General features: G+C 52.4%; 1 protein-coding gene across 5 annotated transcripts in view; it reads left to right on the top strand.

The window, feature by feature from the left end:
• SLA2 (Src like adaptor 2) overlaps positions 1–17,269 on the top strand; it is a 41,282-nt gene continuing 24,013 nt past the window's right edge. For 2 of the 5 annotated variants that reach the window (XR_012419332.1, XM_005568932.5), the window contains exons 1-6: positions 1–357; positions 4,217–4,304; positions 5,555–5,688; positions 11,736–11,835; positions 13,412–13,498; positions 14,342–14,445. Coding sequence is in view for 3 of the 5 variants with exons in the window: in XM_005568932.5 (XP_005568989.3) it covers positions 5,598–5,688; positions 11,736–11,835; positions 13,412–13,498; positions 14,342–14,445 (382 nt within the window). In the remaining 2 variants the exon portion in view is untranslated. Of the gene's footprint in view, positions 358–4,216; positions 4,464–5,554; positions 5,689–11,735; positions 11,836–13,411; positions 13,499–14,341; positions 14,446–17,269 lie in introns of those variants that run through there. The other 3 variants (XR_012419331.1, XM_005568931.5, XM_065523111.2) reach the window with 2 other exon arrangements.

Raw genomic sequence — 17,269 nt, 5'->3', positions numbered from 1 at the left:
AGTCGGAGCTAGAGCTCCAAGGACCCGACGCCTGTGTCTCTGTGACAGAGCTCAGAGGGCCCTGGGCTTTCCTTCCCTGGCTCGGCTGTGCTTGGGAGGGTTCCCCAATCCAGAATCCCTCAGGAGCATGGGGCAGCTGATCTATCCCTGCTGTACAAACTGCTGACTGCAGACGGATGCTGAGCTACCCAAACCGACACCTAGCCTCTCCCTGAAGATCCTCCCAGGCTGAGAGTTCTGGGTGTCCTAGGACCAAGGACACTGGCAGACTTCCAGAAGGCCCCCAAAGCCCTAACCTGTCCAGCCAGAGCATGCGTCTCAGCAGAGCCGTCTTCCCAAGCCTTTGATGACAAACCAGTAAGTATGCTTGCTTTTGTTCTCGGATGGCCTAGAGCCAGGTGAGGAAGAATGATCTCCCCGGCTCAGACTGGGTCTGGGCTTTATTTGCTATTGGGAAAAAAACAGCTCAAGGAGAAGGGAGAGTGGCTGTAAAGAGGGGTGGTTTCTGGGGGTCCCAGAAGAACCAAGACCCACCTGCTCCACCTTTGACTGCCTCTTGGAGCCTACGCTCTTCCCTGCAGCTTGTCTTCACGCCCGTCCTAGTCCCATCTCAGTTGTGCATTTGCTGTGTGACTTTGGGCCCCTCTCTGCGCTGCAGTGAGACTCCAAAGGCAGGAATGTGAGGGCTATCATCTCTCAAGACAGTTCAGCTGGAGAGCCTACAGTGAAATCTCACTCTCAAAAGGGTGATATTTCTCAGTTGAAAGAAAGGGAGAGATCTCCCTTTAACTCGATCCAAATTCATTATTATTTTTTGTTGAGTTGGGGTCTCGTTCTGTCACCCAGGCTGGAGTGCGGCGGCGTAATCATGACTATAGACTTGAACCCCTGGGCTCAAGTGTAGTGGTGCAGTCCTAGCTCATTGCACCCTTGAACTCCTGGGTTCAGGGGATCCTCCCACCTTAGCCTCCCAAGTAGCTGAGACTACAGGCATGTACCACCATACCCAGCTAATTTGTTATATTTTTGTAGAGATGGCGGGGCCGGGGGGAGGTCTCACTGTGTTGCGCAGGCTGGCCTCAAACTCCTGGCCTCAAAGCAATCCTCCTGTCTCAGCCTCCTGAATTGCTGGGATTATAGGCATGAGCCACCGTGCCTGGTCAAATCCATCACTCTTACACCCACCGCTGAAAAATGATCTTCAGAAGCGCAAAATACACATGACAGCAGGCCCAGCCCTTCACGAATGGGCTATGTGACCAGAAGCACAAGGTCGTCCTCTCAGGGAGTTGGTCACTGTATCTGAAATGGGGCCCAAGTGAGAATGAAAAAAAAAAAAACAACCAATATTCTGGGCAGTGAGCTGATCTCCGCTGCCGTTGACTAACTTTTTCCTTTCACCCGATGCCTCCTGTCCTCCGGAAAGTGCCTGGCACATAGTAAGATTTTCAAAAATTTGTGTAGTTAATGATTAGATGCTGTCTTATAAAAGTTGTGGCTAATACTGCCTCCTCCTAGGCTGGCCTATCGCATGGTCTTTATTTTGCTCCCAGGGGCTTATTGGCCTTGACCTGACCAAGTCCTTGACCAGGTGAGGGGAGCTGCAGAGACTTTGGGGAGGCTTCCAGCCTGAGTACAGCTCCCCTGTCTCCGTCTGCCTTTGGGCCCAGCCCCCAGCTCCACCTGCGGCAGGAAGGAGTCTCTCGGTCTATTGCAGGTGGTGACTGTGGTCTTCCTGAAGGAGGGGAAAGGAAACTAAGCCTTACTGAGCACCCACTCTGTGCCGGACTCCTGCGACTCTCCCCACAGCCCTGTGGCGCCTGTGGTGCACCTCATTCACAGATGAGATGCAGGAAGCTTGCATGCTTTGCCTGAGGCCACACAGCTCCAACCAGGTTCAAGGGGGCACTCACGCTACCCAAGCCAGAGGTTCTCTCCCTGGGGTTTCCTGGTCTTGGGTTTGTAAAATTCCTCCTCAGGAGGATCGTTTGAGCCCAGGAGTTCAAGACCAGCCTGGGCAACACAGCAAGACCCCAATAATGTAAAACAAAACCAAAAAACCTCCTCAAGAACAGCAGCACCATTTCAGTGTACCCAGGCTGCAGGATCCTAAAACTCTGAGCAGGAAGTGGCTGTCAGGACTCATTTCCATGCCACATGCCCATTCTGTGTTCAAGAGCTCCCTTCCAGATGAATGCTGAACTCCCCATAGGGAGGCAGCAGCAAGCAGGTATTGGGTGTTTGTTTGTTTGTTTTGCAGCAGGGCGGGTACAGAGTCTCGCTCTGTCACGCAGGCTGCAGTGCAGTGGCACAGTCTCGGCTCACTGCAGCCCCTGCCTCCCAGGTTCAAGCAATTCTTTTGCCTCAGCCTCTCAAGTAGCTGGGATTACAGGCACCCACCACCACACCCGGCTCATTTTTGTATTTTTAGTAAAGACAGGGTTTCACCATGTTGGCCAGGCTGGTCTCAAACTCCTGACCTCATGTGATCTGCTCGCCTCAGCCTCCCAAAGTGCTGGGGATTACAGGAGTGAGCCACCGCACCCGGCCCAGGTATTGTTATTCCCATGTCAATGACATGAGGCTGAAGAACAGAGAGGCTGTTCCATCCGCTAAGGTAGGATCTTTACTCCCCAGACAGGACTGGCCCAGGAGGCCACAGAAATCACTCCATGATGTTGATGGACACCCGTCCTCATCCAGGAAGGAGCCCACTCTGTCACCACCCCATTCAGTGAGCTCCTCCAGAGTAAGGAGCATGGGTTCCCCTCCAGGGACTGCCAGCCCTTGGCAGGTGCCTGACACAGAGCAGGAACTCCATGAATACCAGCTGAACTGGGCCAAATGTGTAATTGTGCCTGGTCCCTACTGAAAAGAATGAAACCATCTGAAAAGAAATACAAAGCTCTGCCTCCCACTCCCCAAACACTTTAATATAGTGTTTGGAAAAGTCAGCACTACCCTGGAAATCTGGGGATTTAAACTATTCTAAGGATAAGACACCTGTCCGAAGAGCTAACGGTCTCATTTAGTTAATGTGTGCTGAGTGCTTCCCTAAATGCTGAGTAATAGGCAAACAAAAGAAGTTCTTGTCCTGATGCAGTTACAGGATAGTGGCAGATTAAAGAAGTGAACTCTAAAATGAATGACGAAAACTTCCCAAGAGGCTGGGTCCCATGGCTCACACCTGTAATCCCAGGACTTTGGGAAGCTGAGGTGGGAGGATTGATGGAGCCCAGGAGTTCAAGAACAGCCTGGGCGGCCGGGCGCGGTGGCTCAAGCCTGTAATCCCAGCACTTTGGGAGGCCGAGACGGGCGGATCACGAGGTCAGGAGATCGAGACCATCCTGGCTAACACGGTGAAACCCCGTCTCTACTAAAAAAGATACAAAAAATTAGCCGGGCGAGGTGGCGGGCACCTGTAGTCCCAGCTACTCGGGAGGCTGAGGCAGGAGAATGGCGTGAACCCGGGAGGTGGAGCCTGCAGTGAGTTGAGATCGCGCCACTGCACTCCAGCCTGGGCTACAGAGCAAGACTCCGTCTCAAAAAAAAAAAAAAAAAAAAAAAAAAAAGAACAGCCTGGGCAAAAAGGCGAGAGCCCATAACTTAAAAAAAAGAAAAAGGGCCGGGCGCAGTGGCTCATGCCTATAATCCCAGCACTTTGGGAGGCCGAGGTGGGCGGATCACCTGAGGTCGGGAGTTCGAGACCACCCTGACCAATATGGAGAAACCCTGTCTCTACTAAAAATACAAAATTGGCCGGACGTGGTGGCGCATGCCTGTAATCCCAGCTACTCGGGAGGCTGAGGAAGGAGAATCACTTGAAGCCAGGAGGCGGGGGTTGTGGTGAGCCGAGATCGCGCTATTGCACTCCAGCTTGGGCAACAAGAGTAAAACTCTGTCTCAAAAAAAAAAAAAAAAAAAAAAACTTGCAAAGAGGCTGGGTGTGGTGGCTAATGCCTGTGATCCCAGCTACTTGGGAGGCTGAGGTGGGAGGATCCCCTGAACCCAGGAGTTCAAGGGTGCAATGAGCTAGGACTGCACCACTACACTCTAGCCTGGGTGACGGAGCGAGACCTCCTGGGGAGGCTCCCAGGAGAGGCCTCTGATGAAGTGACATTCAGGACGTGGTAAAGGAAACAGGGGGCTGGCCAGGGTTTTCATGTGCGTTATCTCTCGGACCTGTATGTTGAGTGTTGTTATCCCCATTTTTCAGATGAGGAAAGGAGGCACAGAGAGGGGAAGTGGCTCAACAGTCAGTCCCCCGAAGCCTTGCAAGTCATCACTGCATCATACAACCCCTGGTACTTTTTTTTTTTTCTTTTTTTTTGAGACAGCATCTCACTCTGTTGCCCAGGCTGGAGTGTAATAGTATGATCTTGGCTCACTGTGAACTCCACCACCCAAGCTCAAGCAATCCTCCTGCCCTCCCACCTCAGCCTCCCGAATAGCTGGAATTACAGGTGTGCACCACCACAGCCGGCTAACTTTTGTGGTTTCTTTTATAGAGACTAGATTTCGCCATGCTGGCCAGGCTGGTCTGGAACTCATAAGCTCAAGCAATCTACCCTCCTCAGCCTCTTAAAGTGCTGGGATTAAGTACTCGGCCTCTTAAAGTACAGGGCCTGGTGGCTCACGCCTGTAATCCCAGCAACTCAGGAGGCTGAGACAGGTACTCTTACTGTGACACCAATAAGTGTATCTGTGTCACCGTGGCTTGCTGTGACACCATCTCTCACGCCTGCTTAGATCCCCCTTGCAGACCTCTTTTTTTTTTTTTTTTTTTGAGAGGGAGTCTCGCTCTGTCACCTAGGCTGGAGTGCAGTGACTTGATCTGGGCTCATTGCAACCTCTGTCTCCCAGGTTCAAGCAATTCTATCTCAGCCTCCCTCCTGAGTAGCTGGGACTATAGGCACATGCCACCACACCCACCTAATCTTTGTATTTTTAGTAGAGATGAGGTTTCACCATACTGGTCAGGCTGGTCTTGAACTCCTGACCTCAGGTCATGCACCTGCCTCAGCCTCCCAAAGTGCTGGGATTACAGGCATGAACCACCACACCCAGCCCTCCTTGCAGACCTCTGACCCAAGCCACAGGTCCTGGTATGCCTGGAGGGAGCTCACTGTCCTGTCATTGTCCCCTCCCACCCATAGCAGAGTGTGATCCCTGGTCAGAGAAAGGGTTCTAAGTGAGCCGTAGGAAGTCAAAGGAGTGATCAACAAAGGCTAGGGGCTGGGAAGGCTTCCTGGGGAAGGAAGAATAGGATCCAAACAGGACTGACGGAGAGGAGAGGGCATAACTGCCCATGGGAGGGACCTAAGCAGAGGCCCAGAAAGAAAAAGTTGAGCCTGTTGCGGCATGAAAAAGATGAGATGTGGAGAAAACAGCGTCCAATGTGCAGGAAGCCTTCAGGGGCTGGAGCCTGGCCCCACAGGAGGGAGGTCATTCACATGCTCTGTGAGGAGATAGCCAGGGTCAATCTGGGGAGGGAGAGTTATCTGAGATTGGGCCAGAAGCCTCGGCTCTGTCCCCATCACTGTGTCTCTTTCAGATTTCCGTCGATGATGTGCTTCTGAGTGCTCTGCTGAGGAACAATGGGAAGTCTGCCCAGCAGAAGAAAATCCCTGCCAAGCCCAAGCTTGAGTCCCTCTGTCCAAGGCCAGGGACCTGTGACCACGGAAGCAGGCAAGCCTCGGGGCCTGTGACAGCCAGGCCCTTCCCACACAGTACTAGACTTCACTGCCTCTGTGGGCCTTCCTAGCCAGCAGCTCCAACACAGCATAAGCACCACTGAGGTCCTGCTGCATACCAGGCCCTGCCTACTGAGCCATACAGCAGGGTCCTACTGCTCCTATAGAGCCCAACTTAGCAGTAATAGTAAACAATGGGGTAAATGAGAAAATAGGAGAAAGCAATAGGCACTGACCAGAATATTAAACCAGGAGGCATGATAGACCCCCCAGGCATTTCCCAAGGCTTCCCTCCTTCTCAACAAGTTGTTTATCCAAACACCGAGCTGGCCAGCCCCACCTCTGCAGTCCCCTAGAGCTGCACTGTCCATTGCAGTAGCCACCAGCCACACGCAACTGCTTAAATTTAAAATTTTAGGCCGGGGTCGGTCACAGTGGTTCATGCCTGTAATCCCGCACTTTGGGAGGCCAAGGCAGGCAGATCACCTGAGGTCAGGAGTTCAAGACCAGCGTGGCCAACATGATAAAACCCTGTCTCTACTAAAAATATAAAAATTAGCCAGTCATGGTGGCAGGCACCTGTAATCCCAGCTACTTAGGAGGCTTAGGCAAGAGAATCACTTGAACCCGGGAGGCAGAGGTTGCAGTGAGTCGAGATCATGCCACTCCAGCCTGGGCAACAGAGTGAGAATCTGTCTCACAAAAAAAAAAAAAAAAAAAAAAAAAAAAAAAAAAAGTCTTAAATCACCCCAGCCACATTTATTTTAAGTAAGTGCTTGATAGCACATGTAGCGAGCGACCACCTTGTTAGACAGCACAGAATTACAGAACATTTCTATTATTGTAGAAAGTTCTGCTATACTGTTCTAGTGGACCTGACAGGTACTGTGAAATTACCTGAAGTGACATTAGGGCTGTCTTTTTTATTTTTTTAAATGCATGATCTTGCTCTGTCACCCAGGCTGGAGTGCAGTGGTGTGATCATGGCTTTCTGCATCTCGAACCTCTCAGGCTCAAGCGATCCTCCTACCTCAGCCTCCCAAGTAGCTGGGACTACGGGCACATGCCACCATGCCTGGCTCCATTTTAAATGTTTTTGTAGAGATGGAGTCTCCCTATGTTGCCCAGGCTGGTCTTGAACTCTTGGGGTCAAGTGATGCTCCTGCCTTGGCCTCCCAAAGTGCTGAGATTTCAGGCATGAGCCACCACGCCTGGCCCTTGCCAGGACTGTCTTAATGGTAGAAAAATAGCATAGACAATGCATATCCTGAGTCTATCACCATGATTTTCTAATATAGTCTTGACTAAAACTCTCAGTTTCTAGGACAGTTGAACAATAAAAATATCCTAGCAATTCTGGTATTTTGATGTTGGAACTATGGCCCCAGGTCTATTTCTTGTTCCCCCAAACAGGCCACAAATCCTTTCTCAAGTCACACCTTGATTGGGATTTCAATAATGTATTAGGGTTCTCCAGAGAAATAGAACCAATACGTGATGTGTGGGGGGATGTGTGTGTGTGTGTGTGTGTGTGTGTGTGTATATAGAGATTTTGTTTTGAGGAGCTGGCTCACACGATTGTGGAGGCTATAAGTCTGAAATCAGCAAGGCAGACTGGAGACCCAGGGAAGAGCTGATGCTGTGGTCCTGAGTGCGACCACAGTCTGGAGGCAGAATTCCCTCTTCCTCAAAGGACGTCAGTCTTGTTCTTTTATGACCTTCAGCTGATTGCATGAGGCCCACTCACATTATGGAGGGTCATCTGCATTACTCAGTCTACTGACTTAAATTCAATCTCGGCTGAGCGCAGTGGCTCACGCCTGTAATCCCAGCACTTTGAGAGGCCGAGGTGGGTGGATCACCTGAGGTTGGGAGTTTGAGACCAGCCTGACCAACATGGTGAAACCCCATCTCTACTAAAAATACAAAATTAGCCAAGCATGGTGGCGCACACCTGTAATCCCAGCTACTTGGGAGGCTGAGGCAGGAGAATCACTTGAACCTGGGAGGCAGAGGTTGCAGTGAGCCAAGATCGCACCACTGCACCTGCACTCCAGCCTGGGCAACAAGAGCGAAACTTCGTCTCAAAAAAATAAATAAATTCAATCTCATTCACAGCAACATCTAGACTGGTATTTGACCACATATCTGGGTTGTGTGGCCTAGCCACAATGACACATAAAATCAACTAGCACAGATAACAAGATCACACTACTTCACGGAGTATTTCCTCGCTCCCCTGGACAGAGCCTAGGGACATGTGCCTTATATGGCTTTTGTGCAAGTTTTGCTACTGGGACTTTAGTTAAATCACCTAAATTGGCTAGGGGTGGTGGCTCATGCCTGTAAATCCCAGCACTTTGGGAGGCTGAGGCAGGTGGATGACCTGAGCTCGGGAATTTGAGACCAGCTCAACCAATATGGTAAAACCCTGTCTCTACTAAAAATACAAAAGTTAGCCAAGCATGGTGGCATGTACCTGTAGTCCCAGCTACTCTGGAGGCTGAGACAGGAGAATTTCTTAAACCTGGGAGGCGGAGGTTGCAGTGAGCTGAGATCGCACCACTGCACTCCAGCCTGGGGGACAGAGCAAGACTCTGTCTCAAAAACAAAACAAAACAAAACAATACATCGCCTAAATTCCCCATCTCAAGTTTTTCATTTGTAATGTAGAACTCTCCTCAACCATGTGATAATTAAAGATGTGAAAATCTTAGCACACTGTTTTATGGAGCTGACTAAAAAAAGCAAACTTCAGGCCAGGTGTGGTGGCTCATGCCTGTAATCCCAGCACTTTAAGAGGCCAAGGAGGGCAGATCATGAGGTCAGGAATTCGAGACCAACCTGGCCAACATAGTGAAACTCCATCTCTACTAAAAATACAAAAAGTTAGCTATGCGTGGTGGTGGGTACCTGTAATCCCAGCTACTTGGGAGGCTGAGGCAGGAGAATTGCTTGAACCCAGGAGGTGGAGGTTGCAGTGAGCCAAGATCATGCCATTGCAGTCCAGCCCGGGTGACAGTGTGAGACTCTGTCTCAAAAAAAAAAAAAAAAAGAGGCCGAGGCAGGCAGACCTGAGGTCAAGAGTTTGAGACCAGCCTGGACAACATGGAGAAACCTGTCTCTACTAAAAGTACAAAAAAAATTAGCCAGGCATGGTGGTATGTGCCTGTAATCCCAGCTACTCAGGAGGCTGAGGGAGGAGAATCGCTTGAACCTGGGAAGTCAAGATTGCAGTGAGCCTAGATCATGCCACTGCACTCCAGCCTCGGTGACAGAGTGGGACTACCTCAAAAGAAAAAAAGCAAACTTCACAGACTATGAGCCTACATTGAAGAAATAACATCACTGTGCCTACAAATATGTAGCAAAGTTTACAGCTGGACATTTCAAACAAGAGTACTGGGTTCAAAACGATTAAAACCTTAGAGGTAGGCTGGGCACAGTGGTTCAATTCTGTAATCCCAGCACTCTGGGAGGCTGAGGCAGGCAGATCACGAGGTCAGGAGTTCGAGACCAGCCTGACTAACATGGTGAACCCTCATCTCTACTAAAAATACAAAAAGTAGCCAAGCGTGGTGGTGGGTGCCTGTAATCCCAGCTACTCAGGAGGCTGAGGTAGGAGAATCGCTTGAACCTGGAAGGCGGAGGTTGCAGTGAACCACGATTGCAAAGCGAGACTCCGTCTCAAAAAAAAAAACATGCCTTAGAGGTAGATCTTGACTAATAGAACAAGGGTCACCTCACTCCTATTTCAGTTACAGAAAATGCTGACAAGCAAACACTGATGAGCCAAGACAATTCCGAGCAGATTTACTTACCTCAAAGAAAAATTATTTAGAATTGTGAGTAAATTCTCCCAACCAAGCTATTAATCTGTCACTGCAGTAAAACAGATTGAAGCACATTTTTTTCTTTTTTTTTTTTGGAGACGGAACCTTGCTCTGTCGCCCACGCTGGAGTGCAGTGGCGCAATGTTGGCTCACCGCAACCTCCGCCTCTCCTGTCTCAGCCTCCTGAGTAGCTGGGATTACAGGTGCCCGCCACCACGCCCAGCTAATTTTTGTATTTTTATTAGAGACGGGGTTTCTCCATGTGGGCCAGGCTGGTCTGGAACTTCCGACCTCGGGCTATCTGCCCGCCTCGGCCTCCCAAAGTGCTGGAATTACAGGCGTGAGTCACCACGGCCGGTCAGTCTTGCAACCTTTTTTTTTTTTTCGTTTTGAGATGGAGTTTAGCTCTTGTTGCCCAGGCTGGAGTGCAATGGTGTGATCTTGGCTCACTGCAACCTCTGTCTCCCAGGTTCAAGTGATTCTCCTGCCTCAGCCTCTCAAGTAGCTGGGATTACAGGCATGCGCCACCACACCGGGCTAATTTTGTATTTTTAGTAGAGATGAGGTTTTACCATGTTGGTCATGCTGGGCTCAAACTCCCAACCTCAGGTGATCCACGTGCCTCGGCCTCCCAAAGTGCTGAGATTGCAGGCGTGAGCCCCTGCGCCCGGCCTCTTGCAACCACTTTAAATCTACCACATGCCAGGCCTTGTGACAGGACCTGGGGACACAGAAGTAGACAAGACAGGCACAGTCCATGCCTTCAGGGACAGTTGAGCCCCAGGGACAGGTGCTAAACCAATCACCAACTAGAACTTAGATTTTGGTGGCAGTATGTTTTAAGGGATTCTGACCAAGAGTGTGTGCAGAAGTGGCTGGTCAGGGAAGGCTTCCTGGAAGAAGGGACGTTTCGGTTGGGAAATGGATGAAGGTAAGTCAGCCAGGCAGAGTGAGGCCATTCAGGGGGACAGTGTAGTGTATGCAGCTGGGTGGCTGCCCCCAGGGGTGCAAGGCCAGGGCTTCCAGGAGGGAAAGGGGCCCTCCCAGGCCACATTTTCCCATTCTCATCAGAGAGCACCTGTCACAAGATGTGCATCATTTGTCCAAGCATCAGACATTTCCCTGCACTGTGGAATGGCCAGGCCTTATGCTGCAAAGACCTCAGAGGAGAGACCCCTGGGGAGCTCTCCAGGCTGGGTTCACTGCAGGGGTCTCCACATGTGTCTGGGAGGATGTGGAGGAACTAGTCCATTTCCAGAATCAGCCTCACTCTTCCCAAGCCCACTTGGAGCACAGGCCCTTCAGCCCACACGGCGCCCCCACCCAACCCCCACATCCTTGTCTGCTCGTTTGCGTCCCCTGCCCCACTTCCTGGGGTCCCAGCTCCATCTTAGAGGACCAGAGTCCTCTAAGACCTTGCTTCCTACAGGGTGTCTAGGATGCAGATGGACCCTTCTTGCTGACCCTGGCTGCTTCTCATACTTAATGCGTTTATGTGCTACAAGTGTCTCAGGAATCCTTACAGAGAAAGGACAGGGGGAAGAAGGGAGGGACACTAGGGTGCAGTGAGGTGGCCTTCAGCAGCTGCTGAAAGCTGGATTTTCAGGCTACAAGGCTCGGCAGTCACAGGGAGTCTGGCTGGCCTGAGCAGGCTGCCCTCTGGGGTGGGTGAGGGCATGCGTCCTGTGCTGAGGGTGCCCTTGCCGCCTGAGGCCCAGCCTTGAAATTGGGCCTTATGGTCACCACATCCTGAGCCTCATGGCCATCATGTCCTGGGCAACATAGCGAGACCTCATCTCTACTAAACAATGGTTTTAAATTAGCTGGGTGTAGTGGTGCACACCTGTAGTCCCAGCCACTCAGGAGGCTGAGGCTGGAGGATTTGTGCCCAGGAGGTCAAGGCTGCATTGAGCCTAATTTTTAGAGATAAGATCTTGTCCTGTTGCTCAGGCTACGTGCGGTGCTGATGGAGCACGACCCAATTGCAAATTTTTTCTTTCTTTCTTTCTGTCTGGGCACTGTCAGGGCCCTGCAAAGCTCTGCTGGCAAAGCTTGATTCCAGGGTGGCCCTCTTAGGAAGTGGATGGGACTCCGTCAGGGTGCTTGTGGAGGGCTGATGCTGGGAGCCAGACCCAGGCCAGACTCCACTAGACGTCACGCATGGAGCAGGGCTAGCTAAGTGGGTGACCATTTCTGTCCCTCCATCTAGAGAGAAGCAAGGCCACAGCCGTGGCCCTGGGCAGTTTCCCAGCAGGTGGCCCAGCCGAGCTGTCGCTGAGACTGGGGGAGCCATTGACCATCGTCTCTGAGTAAGTCCATGGGCACTGGGTACCTGAATATGCACTAATAGAGCCAGGCATGGTGGTGCCTGCCTGTAGTCCCAGCTGTCACTAATAGAGCCAGGCATGGTGGTGCGTGCCTGTAGTCCCAGCTGTCACTAATAGAGCCAGGCATGGTGGTGCCTGCCTGTAGTCCCAGGTGTCACTAATAGAGCCAGGCATGGTGGTGCCTGCCTGTAGTCCCAGGTGTCACTAATAGAGCCAGGCATGGTGGTACGTGCCTGTAGTCCCAGCTGTCACTAATAGAGCCAGGCATGGTGGCGCCTGCCTGTAGTCCCAGCTGTCACTAATAGAGCCAGGCATGGTGGCGCCTGCCTGTAGTCCCAGCTGTCACTAATAGAGCCAGGCATGGTGGCGCCTGCCTGTAGTCCCAGCTGTCACTAATAGAGCCAGGCATGGTGGCGCCTGCCTGTAGTCCCAGCTGTCACTAATAGAGCCAGGCATGGTGGCGCCTGCCTGTAGTCCCAGGTGTCACTAATAGAGCCAGGCATGGTGGCGCCTGCCTGTAGTCCCAGGTGTCACTAATAGAGCCAGGCATGGTGGCGCCTGCCTGTAGTCCCAGGTGTCACTAATAGAGCCAGGCATGGTGGCGCCTGCCTGTAGTCCCAGGTGTCACTAATAGAGCCAGGCATGGTGGTGCGTGCCTGTAGTCCCAGGTGTCACTAATAGAGCCAGGCATGGTGGTGCGTGCCTGTAGTCCCAGGTGTCACTAATAGAGCCAGGCATGGCGGTGCGTGCCTGTAGTCCCAGCTGTCTGGAAGGCTTAGGTGGGAGAATCGCTTGAACTCGGGAGTTCAGGACCGCAGTGGGCTATGATCAAGCCAGTGCACTTCAGCTTGGGTGACAGCAAGACTCTGTCTTTAAAAATAAATGAATGGGCCACGTGTGCTAGCTCACACCTGTAATCCCAGCACTTTGGGAGGCCGAGGTAGGCAGATCACCTGAGGTCAGGAGTTTGAGACCAGCCTGGCCAACATGGTGAAACCCTGTCTCTACTAAAAATACACAAATTAGCCAGGTTTGGTGGCAGGTGCCTGTAATCCCAGCTACTCGGGAGGCCAAGGCAGGAGAATCGCTTGAACCTGGGAGGCGGAGGTTGCAGTGAGCTGAGATCACACCACTGCACTCCAGCCTGGGCAACAAGAGCAAAACTCTGTCTCAAAAAAATAAAAATAGATGAAGGAAGGAAGGAATAGAGATGCTGTCCCGGGAGAAGGGGCCCTTCCCCAGGTAGAAAAGCACGAGCCTTTGCTGAAGTGCTCACAGGAACCCTGTGGTGGAATTTCAGGCGGCTGGACACCCCCACAGGGAGAGGCAGTGGGTGGCCAGTGCCCTGTAGCAGGGAGCCTGGAGTCGTGCCATCTACCACTGGCCCCAGCCCTGACTCAGGAGCTACCTGGACAGGCTAATGCAGGGAAGCCTGGGAAACAGGTGGGACAGGTGGCTGCAGGACCCAGCCTGAGAGGCTCCTTGCCAACCCTGAATGTGCAGTTCCTGGGGCCTTGGCTCATCTGAAAAAGGTACCCCGACTCTTTTCTCTCTCCAGGGATGGAGACTGGTGGACGGTGCTGTCTGAAGTCTCAGGCAGAGAATACAACATCCCCAGCGTCCACGTGGCCAAAGTCTCCCATGGGTGAGTTCCCACTCCAGGCCCGCCTTGCGGAGCTTCCTGCTTTCTCTTCCCACAAGAGCTCCCCTTTATGCGCGGCTCTGCGCTGAGCAAAGCTGAGGATGGAGGAGAATTGAACCGAGGCCCTGCCCTCAAGAGGGGCAGACAGCTCATCCTAGCACAGGTTGGCCTGTGAGACGTGGGAGCCAGGGGAGGGGCTTGGGAAGGCCCATAGAGGAGGTGTGGAGTTCTGGGCTTTGGAGGTTGCCAGGATCTCATAGTGGAAAACACTGAAAAGTCCAAATAGGAGATGGGAGCATGCCCTGTGAGCGCCTGGCACAGTGGTGCGCACCTGTGGTCCCAGCTACTAGGGAGGTTAAGGTGGGATGATCGCCCGAGCCTGGAAGGTCAAGGCTGCAGTGAGCCGTGATTGTGCCACTGCACTCCAGTCTAGGCCACACAGCAGGAGCCTGTCTCAATTAAAAAAGAAAAAAATCAGAGGGGCAGCTCTTGGGAAGGTGGGGCTTAGAAAGGTGAGTAGATAGAATCAGGGTGCTGGGGGCACTGAGCAGGGATAGCAGAGAGGCTGGGACCAACCCAGGTTACTTGGGAATGAGGTCTCCAGGCAGAGAAAGCTGAGGCTGTCCCCATGAGTTTATCCTGCCAGGGCCCTGGAGCCAGGACTAGGAGGACAAAGATGGCGTGGGCCTCCGAGACCCTGAGCCCAGCTCTTTGTGGAACAGGTAGAACTTTGAGGCCCAGAGAGGGAGGGCCTTGTGAGGGTCACTCAGAGGCGGTGGTAAAATCTTGGCTTCCCTCTTCCTCCAGGCTGACCCTGTCCCTTGTCCCTCTCTCTCACTCCTCCAGGTGGCTGTATGAGGGCCTAAGCAGGGAGAAAGCTGAGGAACTGCTATTGTTACCTGGGAACCCTGGAGGGGCCTTCCTCATCCGGGAGAGCCAGACCAGGAGAGGTGGGTAAGCTCAGCGCCAGCCCAGGCCCTCCCTGCGTGGAGGTCTCAGAAAGGAGCCCTGGCCAGGCACGGTGGCTCAAGCCTGTAATCCCAGCACTTTGGGAGGCCGAGGTGGGCGTATCACGAGGTCAGGAGATTGAGACCATCCTGGCTAACACGGTGAAACCCCGTCTCTACTAAAAAATACAAAAAACTAGCTGGGCGAGGTGGTGGGCGCCTGTAGTCCCAGCTACTTGGGAGGCTGAGGCAGGAGAATGGTGGAAACCCGGGAGGCGGAGCTTGCAGTGAGTGGAGATCCAGCCATTGCACTCCAGCCTGGGCAACAGAGCAAGACTCCGTCTCAAAAAAAAAAAAGAAAAGAGCCCACAGATATATGACTGCAGGTGCGGCCCAGAAAATAGGCTTTGCCTGACTCCTCAGTCAACCAAGATTTCCTGAGCCCCAGCTCCATGTCCTGCCCATATGAGCCATGGGGGGCCCAGGCTTGGGGAGATGGAGACAGGCCATGAAAGCAGAGGAGAGGCAGCTAACTTTCGAGCAATCAAGGGAGGCTTCATGGAGGAGTGGGCCATGAGTGGAAACTTGAAGGATGTTCCCACAGGATCCCAGGCAACAAGACACATTGGTGCTGGGGTGGGCCAGGGGGCTGTACCTCAGGACAATAGGAGGTTAGAAGTGAGCAAGGCTCCAGCATAGAGGCCTTGGATGCTGGGCTGAGAAGCTCAGGTTTTCTCCCAAGGCAGTGGAACTGCTCCTCAGCAGAGACACGGTGCTGGGCGTGGGCTTTGGGGGAGACGAGAGGATTCATTACAGGGACTCTCTGAGTGTGTTCTGTGGGCCACCTGCTTAGAAATAGAGGAGATGGGGGGTCAGTTTAGGGGACACCGAAAATCATCCTTCTCTGAGAGGTTCATAATCTGTGTTAACACAAGACTTCTTAAGGCATCGCGCTTGCCTAACTGGGCATTTCCCAAGTGTTTCTGAAGGCAGGAGCGTTTCATCATGCAGCACCTGTAATATTCACTCTATGTTCGTTCATTCAGCAAATGCTTCTCCAGCACCCATGATGTGGGGAGCCTTAAGGGAAGGACAGGACCTACTGTATGTGTCAGGCCTTAGGCATCTCTGCTAAGGGAGGTGGACATGGTCCCTGCTCTCAGAGAGCTCCTAGGTCACTGGAAACCAGTGTTCCATGGCACAGAATCTCTATTTGAGATTCACAGTGATACCAGGGCTTGCCCCTCCAATGCTGAGAGCCAAGTATGATATGACTTGAGGGTGGGGCAGGCAGAAGGCCAGATGTGAAGGGCTGGAGTTCCTAGCCTTGGTGTCGAGCAGTCTGGCTGTTGTCTGCCATGTTGCTGCCATGAGAGCCTATCAGCAATAGAGCAAAAATCTGCATTTCTAAAAACGAATACAGGCGGGGCACTGTGGCTCACACCTGTAATACCAGCACTTTGGGAGGCTGAGGTGGGAGAATCACTTGTGCTCAGGAATTTGAGACCAGCCTAGCCAACATAATGAGATAACTTCTCTACAAAAAAATTTAAAATGTAGTGAGGCATGGTGGTGCCTGCCTGTAGTCTGAGCTACTTGGGAGGCTGAGGCAGGAGGATTGCTTGAGCCCAGGAGTTCCAGGATGCAGTGAGCCATGACTGCATCACTGCACTCCAGCCTGGGCAACAGAGCCAGACTCCATCTTAAAAAAATAAAAGTGAATGTGAATGGCCCACAGTAGGGATCTAGGCTCAGCCAATACATTGGCAACTAGGATTTTTAATAGAGTATAGTCACAGAATTTCCTTGCGCTGACTAGGAGGGATTCCTCCCTCCCCAAAACACCACATGATTCTGATCTCTTGGCAAAACGTTAAAACAGTGACAGGATCTCTTGGGTCAGTAGCCAGTCAGAGCTAGAAACCCATTGGAAGTCACCTCATGGATCCTCCTCTCCCCACCGTACAGACTGAAAAACAGGCCCAAAGAGGGGTAGGGACGTGCCACATCACACATTCATGTGGGACGTCTCCCACCCCAGGTGCAGGGCCTTTTGCAATGAAAACACAAAGTTGATTGACAGTCTCTTTGATGACCCTGCCTCCCTCTGAGCTGCTGCCCGAGTCCCTTAAGGCAGAGGCAAAGAGGGACGTTGAAGGAGCAGCAGCACCCACATTTGTGTTAAACCCTTTAAGTGACTTAAAACAATGTGTGGGGATTGTACTCCCATTGTCTTCATTTTACAGATGGAAAAACTGAGGCTTAGAGAAGAGAAATAGTTTGCCTGGGGAAACACAGCTAGTAAGTGCACAGCCAGGATTCAAACTCAGCCACAGCTCCTCTCACTCCAGGCCCCCAAGAAAGGCCCACATGGGGCAGTAATGTTGGCACTGCAAGCACAGTGACAGACCAGGAAAGGAGGTATCAGGAGCGGACAGACCTCCTGGCACCCGCCTTGATATGAACCAACTGTGAGAGGCTGTCGGGACCCTTTGTTCTCTGCCTCAGTCTCCCTCCCAGGACCCTCTCCAGCTTCTTTATGTCTCCTCCCTTGCCCTTGGGTGCTCCTGGGTTGACCTCTCTGAGGCCCCTCCTGCTATTTTCTAGGCAGCATCAGCACCCCCACCTCACATACATCCATATGCTGGTGGAGGGGCTGGGGAGGCCAGCCCAGCACAGCAGCTGCAAACAGGAAACCACAGCAGCGGTGCGGAGTGGAGCAGGGCCCCACTGCAGACTGTCCCCCGGAGCTTGAGAAGCCACAGGAAGTGCTCAGTGCTCAGCTGCCCCACCCCTGGCCCATTCTCTGGCCTGGTTCAGCCCCAAG

Source organism: Macaca fascicularis, chromosome 10 (genome assembly GCF_037993035.2).
Source record: "Macaca fascicularis isolate 582-1 chromosome 10, T2T-MFA8v1.1".
NCBI lineage: Eukaryota > Metazoa > Chordata > Mammalia > Primates > Cercopithecidae > Macaca > Macaca fascicularis.
This window is presented reverse-complemented; position numbering and strand designations above follow the sequence as displayed.